The sequence below is a fragment of the Leptonychotes weddellii genome, chromosome 11 (genome assembly GCF_054177405.1).
Source record: "Leptonychotes weddellii isolate Sample4059 chromosome 11, ASM5417740v2, whole genome shotgun sequence".
Classification (NCBI taxonomy): Eukaryota; Metazoa; Chordata; class Mammalia; order Carnivora; family Phocidae; genus Leptonychotes; species Leptonychotes weddellii.
Genome location: NC_138379.1, coordinates 67,584,557 through 67,611,054, shown reverse-complemented (window position 1 = coordinate 67,611,054; position 26,498 = coordinate 67,584,557). Strand labels below are relative to the sequence as shown.

Below are 26,498 nucleotides of genomic sequence, written 5' to 3'. Positions count from 1 at the left end.
TGCAACAAAACTTCTTAAAAGAGTTGTCTATATTTTCTTTCATTCTCTCCTTTTTTCTTTTTTTTTAAATTGAATTTATATACAGTGATGTATTAGTTTCAGGTATACAATATAATGATTCAAAATTTTATGCATTACTCAATGCTTATCAAGATACCTGTACTCTTGATTTCCTTTATCTTTTTACCCTTCCCCCACCTACTTCTCCTCCGGCAACTACCAGTTTGTTCACAGTATTTAAGAGTCTGTCTTTTGTTTGTTTGTCTCCTTTTTTTATGTTTGTTTTGTTTCTTAAATTCCACATATAAGTGAAATCATATGGTGTTTGTCTTTCTCTGACTAACTTACTTCACTTAGCATTACTCTCTAAGTCCATCCATATTGTTGCAAATAGCAAGATCTCATTCTTTCTTACGGCCTTTTTATTCCATTGTGTATATGTAGCATATCTTCTTTATCCTCTCATCTATTAATGGACACTTTGGTTGCTTCCCTATCTTGACTATTATAAATAATGCTGCAATAAATACAGGGGTACATATATGTTTTCAAATTAGTGTTTTCTTTTCCTTTGGGTAGATACCTAATAGTGGAATTACTCATTAATATGGTAGTTCTTTTTTTTTTTTTAAAGATTTTATTTATTTGTTTGACAGAGAGAGACCCAGCGAGAGAGGGAACACAAGCAGGGGGAGTGGGAGAGGGAGAAGCAGGCTCCCCGCCGAGCAGGGAGTCCAATGCAGGGCTTGATCCCAGGACCCTGAGATCAGGACCTGAGCGGAAGGCAGACGCTTAACGACTGAGCCATCCAAGCGCCCCTTGTATGGTAATTCTATTTTAATTTTTTTAGGAACCTCCATACTGGTTTCCAAGGTGGCTGCACCAATTTGCATTCCTACTGACAGTGCACAAAACTTCATTTTTCTCTACATTGTTGCCAACACTTGTTATTTCTTGTCTTCTTGATACTAGCCATTTGACAGGTGTGTATCTCATTGTGGTTTTGATTTGTATTTCCCCAATGATTAGTGGTATTGAGCAACTTTTCTTGTGTCTTTTGGTCACCTGTGTGTCTTCTTTGGAAAACTGTCTATTCAAGTCCTTTGCCCATTTTAAAATCAGATTATTTGGTTTTTTGTTTTTTGTTTTTTTGTGTGTTGAGTTGTTCTTTATATATTTTGGATATTAACTCCTTCCCAGATATATCATTTACAAATATCTTCTCCCATTTAGTAGATTGTATTTTTGTTTTGTTAATGTTTCCTTCACTGTGCAAAAACTTTTTATTTTGGTGCAATTCCAATAGTCTTATTTTGCTATTGTTTCCCTTGCCTTCAAAGACATACCTAGAAAAATGTTGCTGTGGCTGATGTCAAAGAAATGACCTCTTATGTTTTCTCTTAGGAATTTTATGGTTTCAGGTCTCACATGTAGGTCTTTAATCTATTTTGAGTTTATTTTTGTGTATGGTATAAGAAAGTAGTCCAGTTTTATTCTTTTGTATATAGCTGCCCAGTTTTCCCAGCACCACTTATTGAAGAGACTGTCTTTTCCCTATTGTATATTCTTGCCTCCTTTGTTATAGATTAATTGACTATATATGTGTGGGCTCTCTATTCTGTTTGATTGATCTATGTGTCTATTTATATGCCAGTACCATACTGTTTTGATTACTATAGCTTTGTAGTATATCTTGAAATCTGGGAATGTGATACCTCCAGCTTTGTTCTTTTTTCTCAAGATTGCTTTGGCTATTCAGGGTCTTTTCTTGTTCCATACAAATTTTAGTATTATTTGTTCTTTTTCTGTGAAACATGCTATTGGTATTCTGATAGGGATTACCTGAAGTCTGTAGATTGCTTTGGATACTATGGACATTTTAACAATATCTGTTCTTCCAATCCATGAGCACAGAATATCTTTTTATTTATTTGTGTTATTTTAATTTCTTTCATCAATGTTTTATAGTTTGCAAAGTATAGGTCTTTCACCTCCTTGGATAACTTTATTCCTAGGTATTTTATTATTTTTGGTGCAACCATAAATGGAATTGTTTTCTTAATTTCTCTTTCTGTTACTTCATTACTATAATACAGAAATGCAACAGATTTCTGTATATTAATTTTGTGTCCTGTGACTTTACTGAATTAATTTATGGTTCTAGTGTTTTTTTTGTGGAGTCTTTAGGGTTTTCTCTATATAGTATCATGTTGTCTGCAAATAATGAGTTTTACTTCTTTCTTACCTATTTGGTTGGATTTTATTAATTTTTCTTGTCTGCTGTGGCTAGGAATTCCAATATTATGATAAATAAAAGGGGTGAAAGTGGACATCCTTATCTTGGTTCCTGATCTTAGAGGAAAGTCTCCCAGTTTTTGCCATTAAGTATGATGTTAGTTGTGGGTTTTTCATACATGGGCTTTATTGTGTTGAGGTGTGTTCTTTCTATACCTATTTTATCGTGTTTTTATCATGAATGGATGTTGTACTTTGTCAAAAGCTTTTTCTGCATCTATTGAGATGATCATAGGATTTTTATCATTTCACTTGTTAAAGAGGTATATCACATTGCTTGATTTGCAAATATTGAACCACCTTGCATCTCTAGAATAAATCCCACTTCATTGTGGCAAATGACCTATTCTGTCTTGAACCCATTCTGGTGATATCTTAGTTCTTATTATTTTACTGAAACTATTATTGTCAAGGTAGCCAATGACCTCTATGTTGCTAATATTGAAGATTAATTCTCAATTCTCATCATACTTCATATGTCAGTAGAATTTGACACAGTTGATTACTTCCTCTTCTGTGATGAATTTTATTCTTTTGTCTTCTAGGATATTATATTGTCTTGGCTTTCCTTTTTGACTAAATGCTAGTTTTCCTTTGCATCCTTTTTTTTTTTTTTTTACCCTCTTCTCCATAATTTCTTACTATTGAAATGCTCTAGGCTCAATTTTCATACTCTTCTCTTCTTTATATCGTGTTCATATCCTTGGAGATGACATGCAATCTTATGGTTTTAAATGAAATTTATATGCCAATAACTTTCGAATTTATATCTTTATTCTAAACTTCTCTCTTAAATTCCATCTCCATATATCCAATTGACTATCTGTTATCCTTTGGGGCCTCATCTCCAAATACAGTTACACTGGGGGTTATATCTTCAACATATAAACTTTGGAGGGGGGCACAATTCAGTCCATATCAGGCAGGTTACAATTTTAATAGAGTGGTCAGGATAAGTCTCAGTAGGAAGGCACATTTAAGTGAAATTTTAAAGGAGATGTGGATTTAGTTGTTCTAATATCTAGGGGAAACCTTGTCAGATAAAAGGAACAACTAGTGCAAAGGTATTAGAAACATTATATGTAGGAGCATTAGAAGATCACTGAGTCAGGAGCAAAGTGAGCTTTAGGGAGAATGGTAGAAGATGAGTTTGGAGAGAGATTGTAGGACAAAGTCATATAGGAGTTGGGCTTTCATCCTGAGAGAAATGGAGAGACATTGGAAGATTGTGTCTGTCTTATTTTTTAATACATTAGTTCCAACTATGTTGAAAATAGGAAGTAATTAACATTTAATGAGGTCATGAGGGTGGGGTTCTTATCTGACAGAATTAGTGTCCTTATAAGAAGAGATACCAGAGCATTCACTTCCACTTTCTCTGCCTTGTGAGGACACAGTGAGAGGGGCTGTAGCTGCAAGCCAGGAGGAAAGTTCTCACCAGGAATTAAATCAAATTGGCTGGCACCTAGATCTTGGAATCCCAAGTCTCTAGAACTATGAGAAGAATTGCTCTTATTTAAGCCACCTAGTTTATAGTTTTGTAATGGCAGCCTGAGCAGACTAATACACTACCTCTACCATAATACTTCTGATTCTCCTTACAGTATTTCTTTAATTTTTTTCATTCACTAACTTCTAAGATACTATATAATTAATTGACTTGTTTATTATTTTCTCTGTTAATTGTTTGTCCTCACCTGTGAGAATACAATCTCCACAAGGGTAAAGATTTTTGTTTTGTTTTGTTCACCCATATATCCTAAATGCCTAGAATACTACCTGGAAGGTGTTTGACAAATTTATATTGAATGAATGAAAGAGGAGTTCAAATTGCCAGGTGTGATAAAAATTGGTACAGTTAATTTCTGTTTTAACCTTGATGTAATTATTTCAGGCTTAACATTAAAAAAAAAATATGAAACCTAAAAAATCCTTTCTCCCAAGGATACATATCTTAGTAATAACTATAGGCTTTAAAGTCTTTCTCTGTCACCCTATATTCTCTCCCCATACTTAAATCTAATCCCTCTTTAAAAATAAAAATGAAAATATTTACAAATTCTAAATTCCTTGCTACTTGTAAGTACTATAAAACAATTATAAAAAGTATATATTGAAGGTATTAATATTTTTGATGAAATAACATGCAATATGAAATAAGTTAAAAATAAGCTTTTTAAAATAAAATTAGCATTTGATTTCAAATGCAATATCATAGAGATGAAAGATAGTGGAAAATGTATACTAAAATAAGTATTTTTAAGGCCTTGCAGGTATCTTTTTATAAAGAAGGTTTTTTTTTTTCTCGAAGTATGGGGATAAGTTGGTTTCAAAGAAAACATTCTTCAGTGAGAACACACTGTGACTAAAAATAGTGGAGGACCCCATATTGATTCAGGGAAAGAAACCTGTTAGGATGCTTTTTCTTGTAGAAGAATTACATCCTGGAATTTAATTAAATAATTAAATGTAAACTAAAGAACCCTGTCTTGTTGACAAATTTAATCAACCAATCAATCCGTGGAAAATATATCCACAGAGAGAAGACATCTCCACAGAAAGAGTAGTTAAGAAACATGTTTGAATTAAGTAAATAATGACCAGTCAATTTTATGATTATAGGTGATTAGATTATTCCTAAGCAGACAAAATAAGATACTAATTCAGCTAATAGTATTCAATAATACAAAGATTAAAGTCAAGTTTCCAAGTCAAAAGCAATTTGAACAGAAAACGGGTCTGTCAGTGAAATTATCTATTTCTTACGGCTCTTTTTCATACTTTCTTCAAAATGAATAAATTAGTCACATTCACAGTCATCTGATTTGAGTCTGAGTTTTGAATAGGCAATATTGATGTTAATTCCAGGTGTCATTAGCTAGAAGGTCCAGATGCAACTCATCACCTTATTTGTCAAAAATAAGTAATTCACTGTTTTGTTTTTTTTTTCTATTTATGGTGGTATATATTGCATTAACTTTATCAGAGAGTTCAAACCCCAAACCAATTTTTTTCTTTCTAATAGACATTTCTGCATTAGAGCTTACCTCTAATGAAATTGATTTATGGGGCGCCTGGGTGGCTCAGTTGGTTAAGCGACTGCCTTCGGCTCAGGTCATGATCCTGGAGTCCCTGGATCTAGTCCTGCATCGGGCTCCCTGCTCGGTGGGGAGCCTGCTTCTGCCTCTGACCCTCCCCCCTCTCATGTGCTCTCTCTCTCTCATTCTCTCTGTCTCAAATAAATAAAAAATTTAAAAAAAAATCTTTAAAAAAAAAAAAAAGAAATTGATTTAGATGAAGAACAACTATGAAAACAAAATGCCCACTGCCCCAGGGGAGCTGTTGTGGCTCTAGAGGGACTTCTTTCCTTATCACAGGCACAAAAAAGTTGTGGTCAGATTTAGCCAGGGGCAAAAACTGTTTAAAACTGTTACTTTAGAGCAGGCAAAAGTTGAGTACAGCTCCTTGGCACGCTTGCCGACAGGATGGCATGCTAGACTGAGAAATGAGTGATCTCATTAGATACTATCAAGGGCAAATAAAATTGATCACTAAAGAAACATATTTCTTAGAAATATATATTTCCTTATAAATACAATAAAGCATAGATTTCTTAATAAGTACCTGCTGAACTGAATTTAAAAAGAACTCTCAACTTAAAAATGTTCCAGCATTCAAATTAAATTAGAAAAATGAGAATACAACTTTATAGTAGGGACTTCTAAAACAAATAACCCCCCAAAAATAATACTTAGTCTAAATGTCTAAGCCCTACACACACACACACACACACACACACACACAATCTCTCATTTTTCCTTGCTACAGTTTACATATGTATATATGTACACACACATACGTACACATTTATCTTTCTATCAAACAACAAAAAGTAGAAACAGGTGAACCCAGACATGCGAGAAATCAAGCTATAAGAGTAACTAGGAAATTATGGTTGTAATAGGAGGAAGATTAGATGTCCTGGATTGCCATGCCATGTGTTAAGGTAAGAAGGACAAGAATATGGGATGAGTGAGGAAACATATGTATGTATTGCAATGTGCCCACAAGGAAAAATGTCCCAAGAATTATGGGCACTGTGGCTAGAGCGGGTATGTAGCATTAGCTGCAGGCAGGAAAATGGGCTTGGTGAGCGCACTGCACCAGATCTAAAGGTGAATCCATTTCCTGGCTACAAAGGTTTGGGCTGTCACACAAAGGAAAAGATAAAAGCACTGGGGCAGAAGTTATAAGTATTCTTGAATAAACCCGTTTATGTAACTTGACTTTGTGATCTTTCCAGAATTATCTATTGAACTTAGAGATTCCCTCAATTTCTTGGATCTGCAGGGGTATCACATGGAGCCAGAAATGAGGCTAATACCCACAATTATATATATTACAAATTAATATGTATACACATATAGTACACTATAGAGACAGAGAGTGTGAGCACATGGAAGGGGCAGAGTAAGGAGAGAGAGAATCTTAAGCAGGCTCCACACCCATGCAGAGCCGCCTAGTGCTCTATTTCATGACCCTGAGATCATGACCTGAGCCTGAAATCAAGAGTGGGTTGCTTAACTGACTGAGCCACCCAGGCACCCAGAAAGCAAGATAGCTTTATAAAAAGAGGCAAACAATGGTTAATATTGTAATAAATAACAAAGTTTCCAGAATCCAAAATGATCCTACTAAGATTGCTAGCAAATACAGCTCATGACATAGGAAGCTGTTCTGGTTGCCTCTGATGTTGCGTTAGAACCTCTTACTTGTTTTTACTGTTTGCCAGCCCAGGGAGAATGGGCTTCGAGCCTGCAGGTTGTAGGAGGAGATTGGGCTGTGGTTGTCAGCTGCAGGACTCCAGGAGAGTGTGGCTGTGCTTTCGGTGATTTCCTCAACAATCACTACCCCTGGTGGTCCTGGGGGACCTATAGGCAAAAGGGAATGGATAAAGTTAAGTACAAGCCACGATGAGGAGCCATGAGAAATTGTATTTCCAATAAAGATACAATCAAACTATCTAACCATCTTAATGAAATATATATTTAGTAATGGAAATTGACGGTAGAAAGAGATGGGATGCAAGGCAGTTTCCATGATTTCTGCTGGTAACTTAATTATAGATTTGATTTTTTTCCTAACATTTTGTGCTTGGAGGCAATTACCAATTAGCATTATATTTTATAGGAAAAGAAAAATATAATTAGAAACATACACAAGAATATGAATTAAATATCAACTATGACTGTTGACATCAACCACAGTTTACAGAGGCAACAATAGAGAGTGATAGGCAATGGTATCAGTAACAAAAAAAGATCCCATCATTACTAAAAAGGTATAGGTTTATGGGCCTAATTTTTATGTTCAGGAAACCTACAGTGTACAAATACTGTGATGTGACTATCAAGTAGCTTAAACTTTAACAGGGGAAATATGAAGAGCTCTGAAATAATGATAGTTCAGGCCAAGGAAGGGTATATTCTAGAAGGGAAGCACGGAAAAATTTTGTGGGGCATTAAAAGAAGGTGTGATTTTGTTGATGATGATGATGATGATGATGATGATAATGGTGATGATTTTTGGTGGGAGTAGGAGAGTGGGAAATAGAGATTATTTTCCTTATGCTCATGAAAAATTGGTATAGAATAGAGATAATCAATCTATGAGCATTAGACTCTAGCTTCAAGAAACAACTGTGATCCGATAGAGAAATATACTTTTGTATTATCACTCCTAAAATAGTGATATCTAATAGCATTTAAAGATATGTAGAGTGTTTACATTTTAGAGGCTGTAAAGCATGCCAATTTTCTTATTAACATTCTTCTATTCTCTAATATAGACAATTCAGGCTGCAAGGATGCTTTTATTTTCAATGAAAACAAACAAACACAAAACCCTCTTAAGTATTTTCAGTTATTTTCTGAATTAGTCCTACCAGCACCATTCTGGCTTCACTTGACTCCCTAATCCACCTTGATTGTCATTCACACCATTTGCATCTTTGGTGACAAACCGAACCAATCTATAAATTCTTAAATCTGAATGGACTGAGTTAACTACTTTCTCTGGCTCTGGTCCTGGCTTTCTAGTCTAACTTTGCTGAGTCAGATTTGGTGATTACAAAGTCTGATCAAGAGGGGCTGAGCTAGACTATAAGGGGCTAAGAAATGGTGGAGTACTGGAGAAATGGAGGCAGTTAGTAAAGACCTGTGGGTAGAGAATTTCAACAGGGAAAGAATAGGGAGATGGAAAAATAATTTTAAAAGCCTCATGAAGCAAATGACATTTTTAGGAAAGGAGAAGTGAACATTTTTATCAATTGAGTCCATTCAGATTTAGGAATTTTTAAATTTGGTTTGGCTTATCATCAAAGATGCCAATGGTGTGAATGGCCATGGTGTCAAGGTTGACTAGGGAGTCAAGCAAAACCAGAAAGGTGCTGATAAGCTAGAATAAAAGAAAGGAATCAAGGAAAGCATGATGAGAAGATATAAGAATTGGAACTTGTGAAGAGAAAATTCCAGAGTTTGTGATTTAAATGTAGGGTACTTTTGGGTGAGAATTTGTGTTTATTTGGAGTGAAGTGGGGAATATGATTAAGGTTGACAAGGTCAAGGACTTATGGAAGAATATGTTTGATTTGTCATCAATATGAATGTTTAAAGCATTAAAACAGTAGCTAAGGATGAGGCGAGGTAAATAAATGAGATCCAGGGGATTAAGAAGATGTCTAACAAGTTGTTAGACTGTGGTGACACAAATATAAAGAGCAACTATAATGCTGATAACATAAATAATGAGAATATTAACTGTAATAATATTACTAATAGTTACCAAATCCTCACTTTACTGTGTTAAGGCCCTGTATTAAGGATTTTGCAAACAATAACTTGTTCATTTATTTCTATGTCACTGTGAGGCTGACATTATTCTCCTTATTTCATAGAGGACATAATGGAATATCAGAGATTGATTAGTCAATAAATAATAAATAAGTCAATAACCTTATTATATGTTAGGTGTTATAGTAGGCAGTGGGTATCAGAGAATGCATTCTTCTGCGAAGATGTTTTTTGCCCAAGTCATTCTACTAGTGAATGGTATAGCTAAGATTTGAATTTGAATCTGGTTGTAAAGCCTGATTTATCCAAAGAAGCAAGGGGTACACAGGTCCTTCCTTCCTCCTTTCATTGTTAATCTAGACAGTAGTTTTAATTGAAGGAATGAAAGGAAGAAAAAGTGTGGGTTAAGGAAAGGCACATTTAAATTATATGTTAAAGATAAAGATGGCATTTGAAGAAAGCATTTATGACTTTGTGTCAACCTGTATATAAGATGGACACCATCACTCCCTCCTCCCTGTACATGCAGGCCCTTCCCTCATTGAAAGGTAGAGCCTCTTCTTTCATCTCCTTGAGTCTGGGCTGGACTGTCACTATCTGACCCAAAAGACAATGGTAGAAGTGACACTGCATGACTTTTGAGGATCGTTAAAATGCTATGAAAAGAAGACTTAAAATTTTGCTAATGCATTCAAATAAGAATAGATATTAACATAACTCATTTATTAAGCTCTTCTATATTGTTCCCTTTATTCTGTTCCATTCCATCTCTTCTATTTATTTACCTCTTCAAAAAGCATTAACAACCACCTATGTGTGAGACATGATAGGAAATGTAGTGCAAAATAACTATTTGATAAAATAATTTGCTTTTATGAGTATTAATGGTCTAGAAAATGTTAAAATTAGTTTTCTTAAAGAAAGGTGTACTTCTTTTAACAATGAGTAATAATGACTGAATTTTTAAAAAAACTTCAGCCCAGAACAAAAAGGAATTTACAACATAATTAATAAATATCCAAGTATTTTTTTCTATATGTGGCTATTTTGTCAAGTATAGTCCTTAGCAAAATAATCAGTGAGAGTGAACAAGATTTATGTATCCAGGACACTGACTGTGGCCGTGCAATTATTCATAATTATAAACCACTGTAAATAAGTAATTGTCCAATAATCATGTAATGTTTAAATCATAAAAATTTATGATAAAATATTAGGCAGCCATTAAACTGACTAATATTTAGGGTTATCTACTATGTGCAAAATATTCACAATATAAAAAGTGAAAAAATTAGAATTCAAAATTATATGTAAATATATATGTACAGTTACTTCCCAAATACATAAAGGAAAGACCAGAAAGAAATGCATTGAAGTGTACATGGTGGTTATTATTGCTTGGAAATGAGGTTGTAGATGATTTAAATTTTATTCTTGACTTGTTTGGATTTTCCAATTCTGCACAATAAGCATCTAAAATTATTTTTAAAGTTATTATTTTAAAGAAAGCCTCCATATTGTATGTATGTACTATTGTAAGCATGTTCTGTTTAACCAAACATTTACTGGAGGCCTATTATGCATAAAGCAATGTGCTGAATGGTGAGAGATGAGTGGTGGAAATGATTTATAGGAGAACAAGATAGGGTTCCAGCTCCAGATGTGTTAAAATCTTGTGGCAGAGACAGATCTTTTACAAAAAACAAATGCCAGGTAATGATAATGTTATGTTCAAGTTTTGGGGGAGTATATTTTACATCTCATTATAGCTCTTGTTAAGTTGGCTATAATCATTTTTCTATAATTTCCATTTGTCTGAATATTCAATATAGTACTTGGCATATATTAGGCCCTCAATAAATATTTGTAGGAGAGACGAAAGAAAGAAGGGATAAGAAGGAAAAAAGAAGGTAAGAAAGGACAGAAGAGTTGTTTTGAATTTGGCATATTGTGCAACAATTAACAAGTAAAAGGATGTTTTAAAATAAAGTAATTGTCATATAAGACAAAGTTCCAAAATAACTTCTTTTTTTTTAAATTAAAATACGTTTGAAAATAAAAATATATTTAACAGTTTTTTTTAGTCAAGTTGAGTAGGATGGTAATAAAATTGACAGAATAGCTGCATGAATGAAGCAAATAAGTCTTTTCATGTGATTTAATAAATTATTAAAGCCTGGGACAGATAATTTTTCTAAATCCTTATAAATCCAAAGATTTTTATGAATATATTATTGTAAAAATATTCTGAAAAATTAATGATGTGATTTACCTTTTAAGACAGATTAAATATGATTTTCAACCATAATAAAAGTGAAAATGAGATTTATGGTTATTTTATTAATATTGGCTTTTAATGCTCACTTATAGAGAAATATACATTTTTTGAGATTATATACTGAATGCTGGCTATAATTATCTTCCTGTCTATATTTAGAAGTGAATTACATTAATATTATATTAATACAATCAATACCTTTGTTTTTAAGGCCTGTTAATAATGGTCATATTTTTGCCATTTTTTTGCCTTTTTAAAAAATCAGGAAGTAAATTCTCTCTTTAAAGGCTATAGCTAATTTACATTAGATATCTTTGAAAATAGATTAATGAGAGATAAGTATCTCATAGATGACAAATGTGTGATAGTAGCTAGTGTCTGAATATTATACAGATGCCTCTCATTTAGCAGAAATCTATATTAACTTTATACTTAGCTGTAATGATTCAGTATCAGATGCAATCTGGAAAGTCCTCCTTGGACCCTCCTCACCCCACAACAGTGCCATTATATAGAGTCACTAAAATAAATATTTTGTTTGAAAATAAGTAATTTAGAAAAATGGACACAGTTTCTTCATTTCTTCTTGGTGAGGACTGCTGAGCAAATGACAAAGCACAAAGGCCCCTGGCAGAAGCCATGTTCTCATGAATTTAATTTACTCTTAATCAAGGGCCCTTAGGATTGCTATTAGATTGCTATCAGATCAACTCATTTTGTTGACCTAATGTTCAGTTAGAAAATTTTCTTCTCTTGAGAAGACATTGACTTTTAAAACTGAAAAGCAAATAAAATATATGTCTCTTTGTAACCTCTAAAGCTGTTACTGTTAGGCTGGGGACATGAAACAAGGATCTACGACTTCATGTGATAGTTAAGCAATGTTATAGAACCTTGGAATTTTTAAATTAACAGCAGTCATCTAGTCCAACCATGTTATTTTTCAGATGAGGAAGGTGTACTTGAAACAGGAAAACTCCTCAAAAACAAAACAAAACAAAACAAAAACAAAAAACAAAAAAACAAAAGAGTCCCCCTGCTTTGGGGGAAAAAGTGTTGAAACAGGTTTTGGCTTTAGTCTTGACATCCAGTGGAGTGATAGTTCCTGTTCAAAGCAAATTATAACAAACTAATGTGGTAATAAATAGGAAATTGTATACTGACTTCTTGTGAAATCATTACCTATTCTTGTAGAAAACAACTGGTGGAGCCAACCAGTTCTTGTCGTGGGATTGTCCAACCTGTCTTGAAGAAAAATTCTTTAAAAATCCTCTTAATACTGCAGCTGGCTCCCCATGCCAACCAATTGTTCTGGCCCTGTCTCACCTAGATAGCATCACTTTCTCTGCCTGAATCTGACATCTACTAATTCAACAAAAAACCCTATTGTTACATGTTATTTTTTACATTTTATATAGATTCTCATTGTTTTTACTTAATTTGATTCTGGGGACTTTCTTGTAATTTTTTTTTTATTCAGAGGTTTTTCAATTAGCAATAATCGTGCCTCAAGTGAAAATTAAACTTGTTGGGACTTAAAATATTAAGCAGGTCTTACATTGTTTAAAACTAAAATAAAAAAAAATTGATACCAAGTATGCCATGGTATCTTAAATTGGTTCTATTTTTAATCCCATAAATATTGCTTGGGGACGAATGCCTCTTACTTCTAAACACATATAGGACCATGCTGCAGAAAAAGACAACCATTCATGGAAACAAAGTCCTGAACATGCCTTTCTAATCAAGTAAGGATGAGATTTAGCTACTGTCTAAAAGATTAGATTAATGCAGAGAAATAAACTCAATAACTCAGGCCACAAAGAGTAAATTAAAAAAAATTTAAAAGTTATTTATTTATTTTGGGGGAAGGGGCAGAGGGAAAGAATCTCAAGCAGACTCCCCACTGAGCACAGAAGCTGACACAGGGCTTCATTTCAGGATCCTGAGATCATGACCTGAGCCAAAAACAAGAGCTAGACAATTAACTGACTGAGCCATCCAGGTGCCCCTGGGATATTTTTAATTTTTACCGTATAGTTTAATTACATGTAATAAACCATTCAGTACAAAGGACCATTTTGCATAGACCCAATTTAAAAGCCAATATATAAATAATAACAAAACTTTTCATTAAAAAGTAATAGTTTAATCCTCTTAACAAAATGGGTTTAGAGGGAATATACCTCAATATAACAAAGGCCATAAATGAAAAACCCACAGCTAACACCATACTCAATGGTGAAAAACTGAAAGCTTTAGCTCATAGGAACAAGATAAGAATGTCCAATCTCACTACTTTTATTCAACATGGTACTGGAAGTCCTAGCCATAGCAATCAGACAACAAAAAGAAATAAAATGCATCCATATTCATGAAGAAGTTAAACTGTCACTATTTGTAGATGACATAACACTATTCATAAAACTCTGAAGACTCCACCAAAAAACTATTAGAATAAATGAATTCAGTAAAGTTGCAAGATACATAATTATACCCAGAAATCTGTTGAATTTCTATACACTAATAATGAAGTTGCAGAAAGAGAAAATAAGAAAACAATCCCATTTACATTGCACCCAAAAGAATAAAATACCTAGGAATAAAGTTAACCAAGGAAATGAATGAATGACCTATACCCTGAAAACTATAAAACATTGATGAAAGAAATAGAAGATAACAAAGACAAATGGAAAGATATACATGCTCATGGATTGAAAGAATTAATATTGTTAAAATGTCCAAACTACTCAAAGCAATCTATATATTCAACGTAATCTCTATCAAAATACCAATAGCATTTTTCACAGAACTAGAACAGATAATACTAAAATTTCTAGAAAACCCCAAAAGACCCCAAATAGCAAAAGCAATCTTGAGAAAGAACAAAGCTGGAGGTATCACATTCTCAGATTTTGATATCCTACAATGCTGTAGTAATCAAAACTGTATGGTATTGGCACAAAAACAGATACATAGATCAATGGAAGAGAATAGGGAGTCCAGAAACAAACCCATATCTATATAGCCAATTAATCTATAGCAAGAATATACAATGGAGAAAAGACAATCTTTTCAATAAATGGTACTGGGAAAACTAGACAACCATATGCAAAACAATGAAACTGGTGTTCCCTTTGGCAGCATATACTAAAGCTGGAATGATACAGAGAAGATTAGCATGGCCCCTGTGCAAGTCATTTATGCAAATTCTTGAAGTATTTTATTAAAGAAAAAGAATGAAATTGCACAACCTTCTTAGGCTATATACAGAAATGAACTCAAAATGAATTAAAGATCTCAATGTGAGGCCTGAAACCATAAACTCCTGGAAGATAACATAGGAAGTAATTTCTTTGACATCAACCATAACAACATGTTTCCAAATATGTCTCCTAAGGCAAGGAAAACAGCAGACACCAAAATAAAAAGCTTTTGCATAGTAAAGGAAACCATCAACAAAACAGAAAGGCAATCTATTGAATGAGAGAAAATATTTGCAAATGATATAGTCAATAAAGAATTAATATCCAAAATATATAAAGAACTTACACAATTCAACACCTTAAAAATAATAATCTGATAAAAAATGGGCAGAAGCCTTGAATAGACATTTTAGCAAAGAAGATATACAAATGACCAACAGATTCATGAAAAGATGTTGAACATCACTAATCATCAGGGAAATGCAAATAAAAATGCAAATCACCTTACACCCGTCAGAATGGCTAAAATAAAAAAGATAAGAAAAAAAAGTGTTGGTGAGGATGTGGAGAAACAGGAACCCTCTTGCAAATCGGGAATGCAAATTGGTGCAGCCACTGTGGAAAAAAGTACGGAGATTCCTCAAAATATTAAAAATAGAAATACCATATGATCCAGTAATTCCAGCACTGAGTACTTACCCAAAGAAAATGATAACACTAATTCAAAAAGGTATATGCACCCCTATGTTTATTGCAGCATTGTTTACAATAGCCAAGATATGGTAGCCACCCAAGAGTTTGTCAGTAGATGAAAGGATAAAGAATATGTGATACACACACACACACACACACAGAAATATTACTCAGCCATGAGAGAGGATGAGATCTTGCCATTTGCTACAGCATGGATGGGCCTAAAGGTTATTATGCTAAGTGAAATAAGTCAGACAGGGAAGTCAAGTACCATATGATTTCACTTATATGTGGAATATAAAAACAAAAACAAATGAATAAAGAAATAAGAAGCAGAATCGGACCTATAAATACAGAGAAATGATGGTTGAAGGAAGAGGTGGGGGCATGGATAAAATGGGTGAAGGGGAGTGGGAGATACAGACTTCCAGTTATGGAATGAATAGGTAATGGGAATAAAAGGTATAGTATAGGGAATATAGTCAATGGTGTTGAAATAGCATTGTGTGATGACAGATGTAGCTATACTTCTGATGACCATAGCATAACATATAAACTTGTTGAATCAGTCTGTTGTACACTTGTAACTAATGTAACATTGTGTTTCAACTGAACTCAGATAAAAAAAATAATAAAAAATAAATTTAGCCTGGTGATGGGTACTAAAGAGGGCACATACTGAATGGAGCACTGGGTGTTATACGCAATGAATCATGGAACACTACATCAAAAACTAATTATGTAATGTATGGTGATTAACATAACATAATAAAATAAAAATAAGTAAATAAATAAGTTTTTAAAAGTAATAGTCAATAACGTGAATAGATTTTCTGTAGCACATCACATATCCATACCTATTAATAACTAGTTGCTGAGGTGTTCATCTTTAGAATAGAATTATGAAGACTTATGGAATGCCCTATTTAGGAAGTATGATTTTATTGATATTATATTTTTATACAAGAAAATGTGTCCTGAAATGCTCTTGACATACTGGGATGGCAACATCCAACTTCATATAGTATTGCATCTTTCCTTATTTTTTCCTCAGATACTTCCTTACCATCATTACATTCTTTGTGACAACTAGAGGGTGTTCTTAGACTTCTTTAATATTTACTAAACTAATTTAAGTGACCCTTTCCTACTGTTCTCAGTCTTATGAGAATAACCAACTCTATTTTTACCAGGGGTGGATAAAGATGGAAATGAATGATAAATAGTTCTAATTATTTTTTTTTTCAAAAGCAGTTTTTTTCTCAATTAATTGGTAAAGCTCACCATTTATTCTATCTACCCTTCTCCTTATTATTATTATCTTTATTATCTGTCATGTATGTAATGAGTCCCTCTGTGTGAAATTTTTGTATCTCCTCATTTTGACCATTTAACACGTAGTTAGTCTTCAAATTTCAAATCTCTGCTCAAGTTTTACTTTTTTTACTCAATAGCTACTAAATTTCAATTTCTGTGACCTAGAGTCTCAGAATTGTATTTTGTATAAAATGCCTAGGAAATTTTTATTTCAAGAAAAATTGATCTAAAGAAAAGATATTTGGATAAAGAGTCTGAAGAATCTTATTCCAATTCTGAAAATTTATGTAAGAGCTCTGTATAAGTTTCTGAAACTTGGGCAAATTTCTGAGCCTCATTAAACATCAATTTCCTTACATTTTATAAAGGGGATGATAGTATCAATCTTATCATTATTGTAAGGACTGCATAGGGTAATGTAAGTAAAAATTACTTTGTGAATAGCTATACTAGCCTGGTTGGACCTCTCAATAGCTTGGTAATTTTGACAATGTCATATGATCTCACTATGCTTCATTTTTTACCAGTAAAAATCAGAACCTATGCACCACATTTGGTTCTAGCAAAATAAAAGGTAGGTGTGAAAAAATTTGAAAAAAAGTACTCTTATTGGCAGATTCAACAAGCAATATCTTCTGGGGAGCTTATAATGTAAAATGGGGAAAAAATGCTGAAATGATGACTCAATGCCTACCTATCAAGTAGAAGGCATTGTGCTAAACGTTATGAACTTTCTCTCTAATCTTTACAGCAAATCAGGTATTAACACGTCCTTTCCACAAATAAGAAGACTTAGTCTCAGAAAGTTGAAGTGACTGATTCAAGGTCAACAACACCCCAATAATGGACCTAGGGTTCAATTCTGATTCTTAATTTCATATATATCAGAGATTTATTTTTTTTTAATTTTTTTTAAAGATTTTATTTATTTATTTGACAGAGAGAGACACAGCGAGAGAGGGAACACAAGCAGGGGGAGTGGGAGAGGGAGAAGCAGGCTCCCCGCAGAGCAGGGAGCCCGATGTGGGGCTCGATCCCAGGACCCTGGGATCATGACCTGAGCCGAAGGCAGTTGCTTAACCGACTGAGCCAACCAGGCGCCCTATATCAGAGATTTAACTCTGTCCTATTTATTACTACTCAAAACTGCTTCACATAATTCAGCATAGACATAGAAAATGTAAATTTCAGAGCATTAAAAATAATTATGAGCAGAGGCAAACTTTTATTGATTGAAAATGAATTTGGAGGTAGAAATGTAGGATAGAAATGAAGTGGCTCACTCCCTAATATTCACTCCACCTGCTGCAGTGTGGTGTAGGGAATTAACCCCCATTCTATGGGTGGCCCTGATTAGTTTATGCCTATTTTGGCAATCTCACCTGCCCCTGTCATGATTGGTTCAGGATGCTAGGTCTAAGCCAGTCAGATTATGGCAATCTTCTTATGTTGGATGCTGGTTCATGGTCTAGACTGGCAAAACCAGATGAAGGGATGGACACTTGTAAAGATATGTTAGTTCTTTCTCCTGTCGTATGGCAACAAGAAAGCACTTAGCCTATACTATTCTTGGCAGTCAGCCTATGACTACCGTGAGCTTTAGGGTAAGGCCAACATTGTAGACAACAGTGTAGAGATAGAATCAACCTGAGTCTTTGGAAAAAAACTTGAGACACTGGATCAATCAATTTAAAAATCTGCTTTAGCTTCCTGTCATGAGCCAATAAATTTCCTTACTGTTTCAGCCAATTTGAGTTAGTTTTCATATTACTTGCAACTGCAAGCGTCCTAAGAGACAAAGGATAACTGAAACTCCCTTGGTTTGTGAAAGATTAACACTGGAATACTTCTTTACCTATGCAAAGACTGGTTATATTAGCATAAATACTTGAAAAGAGGATCTTCAACAATATCTAATTATCAAATAAACCCCTTGGAGTTGGAAAAAAACAAGTTAATTGGGAAAACTGACAGAATAGCTGGCCAACTAGAAGCAAACAGCTAGATAGGCAAACACATAATGCAAAGAAATTATTAAAGTGATTTAAAATTTTACCAGTAGGATAACGGAATGATCACTTTTGGATAGAGACTTGGAGCTTATTAAAGATGTACTATTTTAGTCAATGTATTCCTATGACAATAAAGTTCAAAAAAGTATTGAAAATCAGGGGTGCCTGTGTGGCTCAGTGGGCTAAGTGGCTGCCTTTGGCTCAGGTGATGATCTCAAGGTCCTGGGATTTAGCCCCATGTAGGGCTCACGGCTCAGTGGAGAGTCTGCTTCTCCCTCACCCTATGACCCTCCCCTCACTTGTTAGTGCACTCTCTCCCTCTCAAATAAATAAATAAAATCTTAAAAAAAGGAAAGAAAATCAGAGATTTTTAGAGCAAAATTGAAAAACCTCATTTTATAAACCCATAATTAAATATTCTGTGTGTTTCTCATTGCTACACTGACTTTTAAAAAAGGAAAAAGAAAAGGAGAAGTCTGAAAGGTTTGGAGATGTTACCATGTAAAAACAAAACCAAAAAGCTAAACTTGACAGCTTTGAATAATGAAGGCTGACTGGGTACCATGAGACCTAGTTCTCATGCAGCTCTTGCCATTTTCCAGCCAAAATGACTTAGGAATGTACATCACATCTCTAGGTCACAGAAAGTTCTTTAGATACTGAGGCTGGAAGGATGGGGTTTTTTAGTGAAGACTCCAAGAAGACAGTTACTCTGGGCTAGTACTTAAGATGGAACAGATAACTTTATTATTATTATTATTTGGTGATAAAAGAGGATAAGTATGCTAAAATACTGGAAAATTCAAGGTGTTTTTGAAGAGAGGGAAAGAAGTTTAAGCTTGATCAGAGTAGCAGTCTATAAAAGTGGAGAAAAGGAGATTGATGGAAGACCTTGAACACCGGGACAATGAGTTTGAACTTTGTTATGTAGATAGTGGAGAGCCAGTAAATGTTTTTAAATGGGAGGTGGACCAACACATTAGATATTATAGGGGAAGAGTCAAGGGTGGAAATGAAACATTATTCCAGCATTTCATGCTTGGATAAATTGGAAGAATAATGTTAGAATAAAGGGAAAATCTGGAGAAAGATCTCAAAGGTTTTCCTTTCAATTTAAAGCAATTAATTTCAATTGAAATAAATTTGACGATAACACTGAAATGCAGAAGTAGGAAGATGTAGTTTGGAGTCTGAAGAGTATCAGAAAGATCAGGAAGAGTCATTGGGTGATAGGGAATCAGTAACAGTCAAACAGCAATATTGCTAACAATATTGAAAGCTTATATGAAATGAAAAACATTATAGGGGCTGAGTCAACATTGTTCAATTAAATTCTTTATGTTCCATGTTTGCTCATAACCAGAAACAGAGGTGACTGAGTTTGAAAGTTGGCATGATGGGTATCAAGGAAGTTATGTCCACCTATTGAGTAGGTAGATTTCAGGTAGGAATTGAATTAAGAGTAATTGGTAACCATACAAGTTAAGTGGAGTCCATGTGAAATTCAAGGGAAGATTCAATAAATACAGAGATACACCTACTGCAGTAAATTAAAGCTGCTGCCAGAAAGTTCATGTCCCAAGTAACAGATCAAACTATACATGGCCAAGCTTCCAGGACACAGGTTAGGGCCCCTACAGTTGCAAATAAGGCAAGATAATAAGGTTCTGGGCTGTCAGCTGGCTGATGTTTTAACTGATAGTTCAAAAATTTGTCTCATGGATGTAAAATCTTTAGTGGACACATAAAGCTTTTCTTTAGCGCTCCTATTTAGTTTCTTTCCCATATACTATGTGTAGCCAGAATCCAGCATATGAATCCTTCTTTGCATTTGATTTTTAATATTTCAACCAACATTGCTTGTGAAAATGTGTATGTGTATGTGTGTATGTTGCAAAAAATAGGTGAAATTATGAAAAAAATGCTAAGGTATTCATAGAGATGGGAGTGCCAAGCTTCAAAGAACTGTTTTTTGATTGCACTATAGGAAACTTCTGAAAACCCTATCCCACCACATTATTCCCATATAGTTTTTTCTCCTATTTCACAGTGTCTGCCTTATTGACATATCATATGACATGGCAATATATTTAATATTAAATGCCTATGATTATTGTTTATCCAATTACTACTTCATACACTGTCCATCCTTCTCTATTTATTTGATTTTAAAAATGTAATTATTCACTTCAGGAAAAAAATTAGATAGTCATTTATTCATACATTTAATAATTTGCTTAAAAATATTGAGGAAATATTTACTGTGTGCCAGACCCTAGGGATTAGGATTACTTTCTAGGGAGGAGAAGAAGGCCAATGAACAAATGAATGAGATAGTTTCAGATAATAATAAATGCAATGAAGAAAATAAAGTGGGGTGAAGATCAGGTGGAGGCAAGATAGAAAACATTAGATAAGAAGCTGAAAAATAAATGATAAGAAGCCAGCCAGCCTCATACATATTATGGGCGAGTTTTCTAGGCAGAGAACTTCAGTGGCAGAATTCCTAAGTGTTGATGAGTTTGGCATATTTGTGGAAAAGAAAGGATTCTGATGTGGTTGAAGCAAAGTGAAAAAAGAGGATAGAGTAGGGTGATAATGTTGGAAATGTCAGTAGGTGCCAGATAACAGAGGGATTTGAGGGCAAAGGTAATGAATTTAAATTTTATCTGAGTGTGATGAGAAGCCACTCTGGATAACACATGAGAAAAGTCAAAGGAAAGAAGCCATTGAAAACCATAAAGCAAAAGTGGAATGGAAGCCCTCAGAGGCTATGGGAAGATATTGGGGAAAATCTATTTAAATAATTGAAAATGTTAATGATCAATGGTTAATATTAAAGCAGCAAAACCTTTGCAATAACATTTGGTAGCACATGTAAATTGTAATGATTCAGTAAATCACTTTTCCAATGTTGTCTTATTGTACTGGAGTTGCTTAGTTGAAGTTGTCAGTGTAGTTTCAATGACATTGGTAGTCTCTAAGAAAGTTCTGCATACCAGTTTCTTGTACTCTTATTAAGAGTATAGTGATTATTCTACTTATGTTGTAAGGAAAACAAAGAAAAACAAAACAAAATGACACTATCCTTTCCCTACACTAGTCTTATAAAATTGGAATTTCATGAAATTTATCCTGGTAGGTATAAGTTGTGAATGTGTGTTTGTCATTGGAACTCTGTCTTCTTTGGGTTAAATGGGGCTAAGTGATTGACTCAGACCAGTGAGTTGTGAGCTAAAATGACTGTGCCATTTTTGGCTGAAGCATTTAATTACCAATGTGAGACTTTCCATATCACTTTGTTTAAGATGTTTAAAGAATTCTGTGTTTCTTTCTAGAAAAATACAAACACTTCTCAATTATCACAAAATTCAGATGAAAGGTAAATTAGCCGACAATTGCAGGTATTTAAGCAGGCATAAATATTTAATGTAGTTTTACATGAGTTGAAGTTGTACACACTGTGTATATTCCAATAGAAAAATAATACTGTCCATCCATCGAAGTGATCCTTCTGAAATGGAAAATAGATATTTGAGGGTCTATTGTACAAATGGCAAGAATAAATAAAAATAATCACCTTATTAAAAACCTCAAGCAACCCAGATACTATCCTGAAATTAATTTATTAAATTAAATATTAAATAAATTCTAAGAAAAAATGAGTCAAAGAAATCTTATAGGAAAATACCATATGGGGAGCTAAAACAGGCAAGGTGCCATGTTTCTGCAAAACTTTGCATAAATCCAATATTGGGTTTATTGTGTATGACTCATTGCAACTCTGCAATGCAAAAAAAAAATGCATTGACTTTTAAATTTGTTCACTCTCATTATTCACTTATGAATAATTTATAGATATCCTTGTAGCTTATGTTCCCAAACACACCCTGAAGTGAATTTGGAATTATTATTTCCAATGACACATTAGGGAATACATTTATAAACCCATTCTCTTTAAGACAGGGGTATCTTTGATGATATTATGGCTAAACTGTAAGTAGGAAACTTTCTTTTATGTTTTTTTATTCTGAAGTATACATTTGTACTTACTCTCATTTATTTAGATTTTCTTTCATGATTTTCCATACCAACAACATGTTCTACAAGATATCCATTGAGACCAGGGACATGTTTCATGGTTGTGGAAATGAACAAAAGTTGACAAACATGTATCTAGGGTCATTTCATATTTTAACTAACTGAGCAAATCAGTAGGCTAATAAGGACTTAAAAAAAATGAGTATTACTCCCTAAGTGGTTAACTTATCTTACAATGTCTGAGAAATAATGGAGAAAGAATTGTCTTAGGGGTATCTTGACGGCTCCTGTTTTATACTTGGAGGATTTTTTGTGATACAACTGTAAGAAGACATATACCATTATGCAATGTACCATTAAGAGCTCAGCACAGACTGAAAGATGACTGCTGTCAGATGGTGACAATGAACTGGTACAATCCTAATGCCACCATCTAACTCATTTGGAAAAATGGAGACAGTGGGGCTCTTGCAGAGCATTTAAATAGAGCAGTCCTGGAGGTTGGATAATTTGTAATAGATTTCCATATAATGGATGGATTACAGGGAGAGTGTCTGTAACACATACTACCTCATCCAGTGGGGTATGATCGATGCTACTTATTAGCTTGACTTAACATTCTGTGAGCTGAGGTTGTAAGACAAATATATGAGCTTTGATTTACTGATACATACAGATCAGGTGATAAAATGTCTTTGAAACAGTGATAAGGTATTTCAAATGAATTTTACTAATAACAGTTCTATTTCTTGAGTTGCCACAAAAGAACTAATTATATGAACCAATAACCTCCTGAGCAAAACATATAATTCAAAGAGACGTTTTATGCCACAGTTTTCTGTGATGAATGAATACTTAAATTAGCCAAATCAGAATGCTGACAAATGAGAAAGCTAATTCTTTGGTAAAGATGATTAACTTATGTGGTTTAAAAAATATTCCTATTGCTTAAAATTTTGTACTTCTGACCTAGAATATTTTAAAATCTAAGACATAATTTCAGGGGAACCTAAAAATCATTCATACTATTTGGTTTCACTTTTTAAAAATCTAAGTATTTATTTTATAAATACTTCCAAATCCTTTAGTGTCCTTGGTGGTTTGTAACAGCTTTGTATCCTTTATTTTAATTTTTGCATTGCTTCATTGTCAACTAAGCTGAAGGTATGGCAAAATCCTATGTAAACATTCATAGAATGAATATTTGTTTTAAAAATATTGAATAATGTGATTTAAATCAATTTTATAATATGTAGTTGGTGCTATTTTGTGTGATATCAAGTTGGTGGCTATAGATATGCAGATATTGATGATAGTTACTGATAAGAAAAAAAAACCTTAGAACTATCTGTCATGGGCTCATCTACACATTTTTTTCTAGAATGAAATATAATTTGTGTATTTAACTTTTTAACTTTTTTTTTAACTCAGTCTAATTCTTTTGATTCCTTTATATAACTGTATTTGAAGTCCTTCAGCATTTACTTCACATTTGGGAAATTCCTTTGTACACTAAGATAGCTATTGCATTTTGCTCAAAGATAGAAACCATCACAATGGAATCTTCAATGCATGTAAATATGTGCTAATATAAACAACCTGCTTCAGGAAAGTGATGCAAGATTTCATTGCTTCAGTTTACTGAATATACTGAGATGGCCCTGAAGGTGTTTCAGTTTATCCTAATGACAATAAACCAACAGAGAACACAATTATGCCAAATCTATCAACATGGCAATTTGATTCTGAGGAAGGAGAGGCAGTCAAAATGCTTCCAATCACCTTTAGAATGTATTATCAAGTTGTAAGTGAACAAGATGGACAAAATAATCAGAATATTATTGGATATTTTAGTCAATGGATAATCAAATAGGATTGATTGTTGGAGAAATGTATACCATTTTCTGGCCCATATATACCATAAAGAACAATGATTCATTCCTTAACCTTAAAGATTAGGGAAATAAAAATTCTTTCTCTAATTAAGAATATCAACAATAATATCTACATTTATTGAGAAGCATTCTACCATTTGAAATCTCATTTCTTTCTCCTATTAAATCACAAATTAGATATTATATGCCTATTATACAAATGAAGAATCCAAAAGAGGTAAAATGACTTGCCTTTGGTTATTCAGCTAGTATCAGATTGAGATTGAAATCTGGGCCTGGGTTATTTTTATAATGCTACACTGTATTGGCTATATAAACTGGTTACTATCACAGCAATTTTAAACAACGTGAGTCATTTTTAAATCAGGCTATTGAGATTCAACTAACATTTACTGAGCACCAGCTATAAACTAGGTCTAGTGCCAAGTGCTCAGGGTTGCTCAAAGATATTGTTTTTCTAAATGAAATGCAAGCACAGCAGACCTTTCTTTGCTACTTTTTATACACCTAAAAAAGTTTATGTAATTTTATTTTCTAACTGCAGTAAATAATCTTGCAGCTGTCACTTTTATATCTCAGCTTTTCAATGCCTGCCCACTTTGAATCTTATAGTGGTTATTTTCTATTTTAATGAACTGTTTTTATAAAGCTGGGAGCTATCTTTTTCCCTTTTCCCCTCAGTTTTTAGGTACCTCAGCAATGATCTAGAAGTTTCTGAAGGTAAAGTCTACTGATAAAGTCAATCAATAACATAGGGTAGAGATCCATGTGTTCATGACTGCCAATCTTTACATATAAGGTATCAAATTAGATTTTCCTCATACATACTAAGCAATAAAGTTAGACACACTCTAGTTTTGAAAAATGAAAAAAAAAAAGAGGAAGAGACATTTATAAGAAAGATTTTTACCAAGAATGATTCAAAGTCATTTTTTTTTTTCTTGGCATTAACAGACATCATCTGCTGTTCATTCAGTTTCTCTCCTACTCTCTCACCTCAGTTGCTCTAACCCATTAGAGAACTAATTGCCTTTGTAATTCCAAATTAAGGAGTACTTAGTGAAACGGAGACATTACCTTTGCCAGATGTTTAGGACAAAATCTAATCTTCAGTAAAAGTCAGCAAAAACTTTCAATCAGTGTTAGTCCTCTCTCTGTTCAATATTCATGGATTTTGTGTTGTTCAATGAAGAATCATTCAGAGACCAGGTTACATATTGTATTATGTTAGACAAAATCAAGAGAATAATTAAGAATTGAGTATTTTGGAACATAGGTTGAAATAAAACAAGATTTTAGGACAGGGACTAAAGTGAACTTACCAATTTTCCATTGTTTTGGAGGTGTGACCAGTATTGGGCTGACATTCCACAGATCTTTTGCTTGGAACTTGGGTTCTTGGTGACCACATATGGGTTATGAAAAAGCCATGTAGTATCTATATGGTCTCTGAAACTGTGTATTCTAGGCTTACATGAAAACAAATTACTACCTAATACAGAAAAAACATGCTAAAATAATCTAGGTAACTGTCACAGAAAACAAATTCATTCAGGAAATTAAAAAGGTCATGTGTTAGAAAGGATTGCTGGTTGGTTTAGTCCTATATCTATAAAAACTATGAAAAGTAAGTAGATGATTTTTCCAAATAATTCAAACAAATGAACACATGTAAAATGTACTTCCAATATTTTGCCCAAGTAATATTGGTGAGTTTAATAAGGACAACCTTCTGAACACCAAACACCATTTTTTGATTTGTGTTGTTTTGTTTTCATGACTTTTGGCATAATTTACCTATGAGTAAGTAAGAAACAACGAATATCGAGGGTTTGAAAGACCAGAAGTAACGATTGAAATACAGGTCAGGTGCTTTTTAAAGCAGCTGGGAGTTTTGTACTTCCCTCATA

General features: G+C 33.6%; 1 protein-coding gene and 1 pseudogene across 7 annotated transcripts in view; one reads left to right on the top strand and one right to left on the bottom strand.

Moving 5' to 3' along the window:
- Window positions 1–26,498, bottom strand: part of CNTN5 (contactin 5) — a 1,075,732-nt gene that overhangs the window by 63,060 nt on the left and 986,174 nt on the right. For all 7 annotated transcript variants that reach the window (XM_081799059.1, XM_081799056.1, XM_081799055.1 and 4 more), the window contains one exon: window positions 7,068–7,226. In XM_081799059.1, coding sequence (XP_081655185.1) covers window positions 7,068–7,226 — 159 coding nt within the window. The remainder of the gene's footprint in view (window positions 1–7,067; window positions 7,227–26,498) is intronic.
- Window positions 14,555–14,652, top strand: LOC115939329 (U6 spliceosomal RNA; annotated as a pseudogene).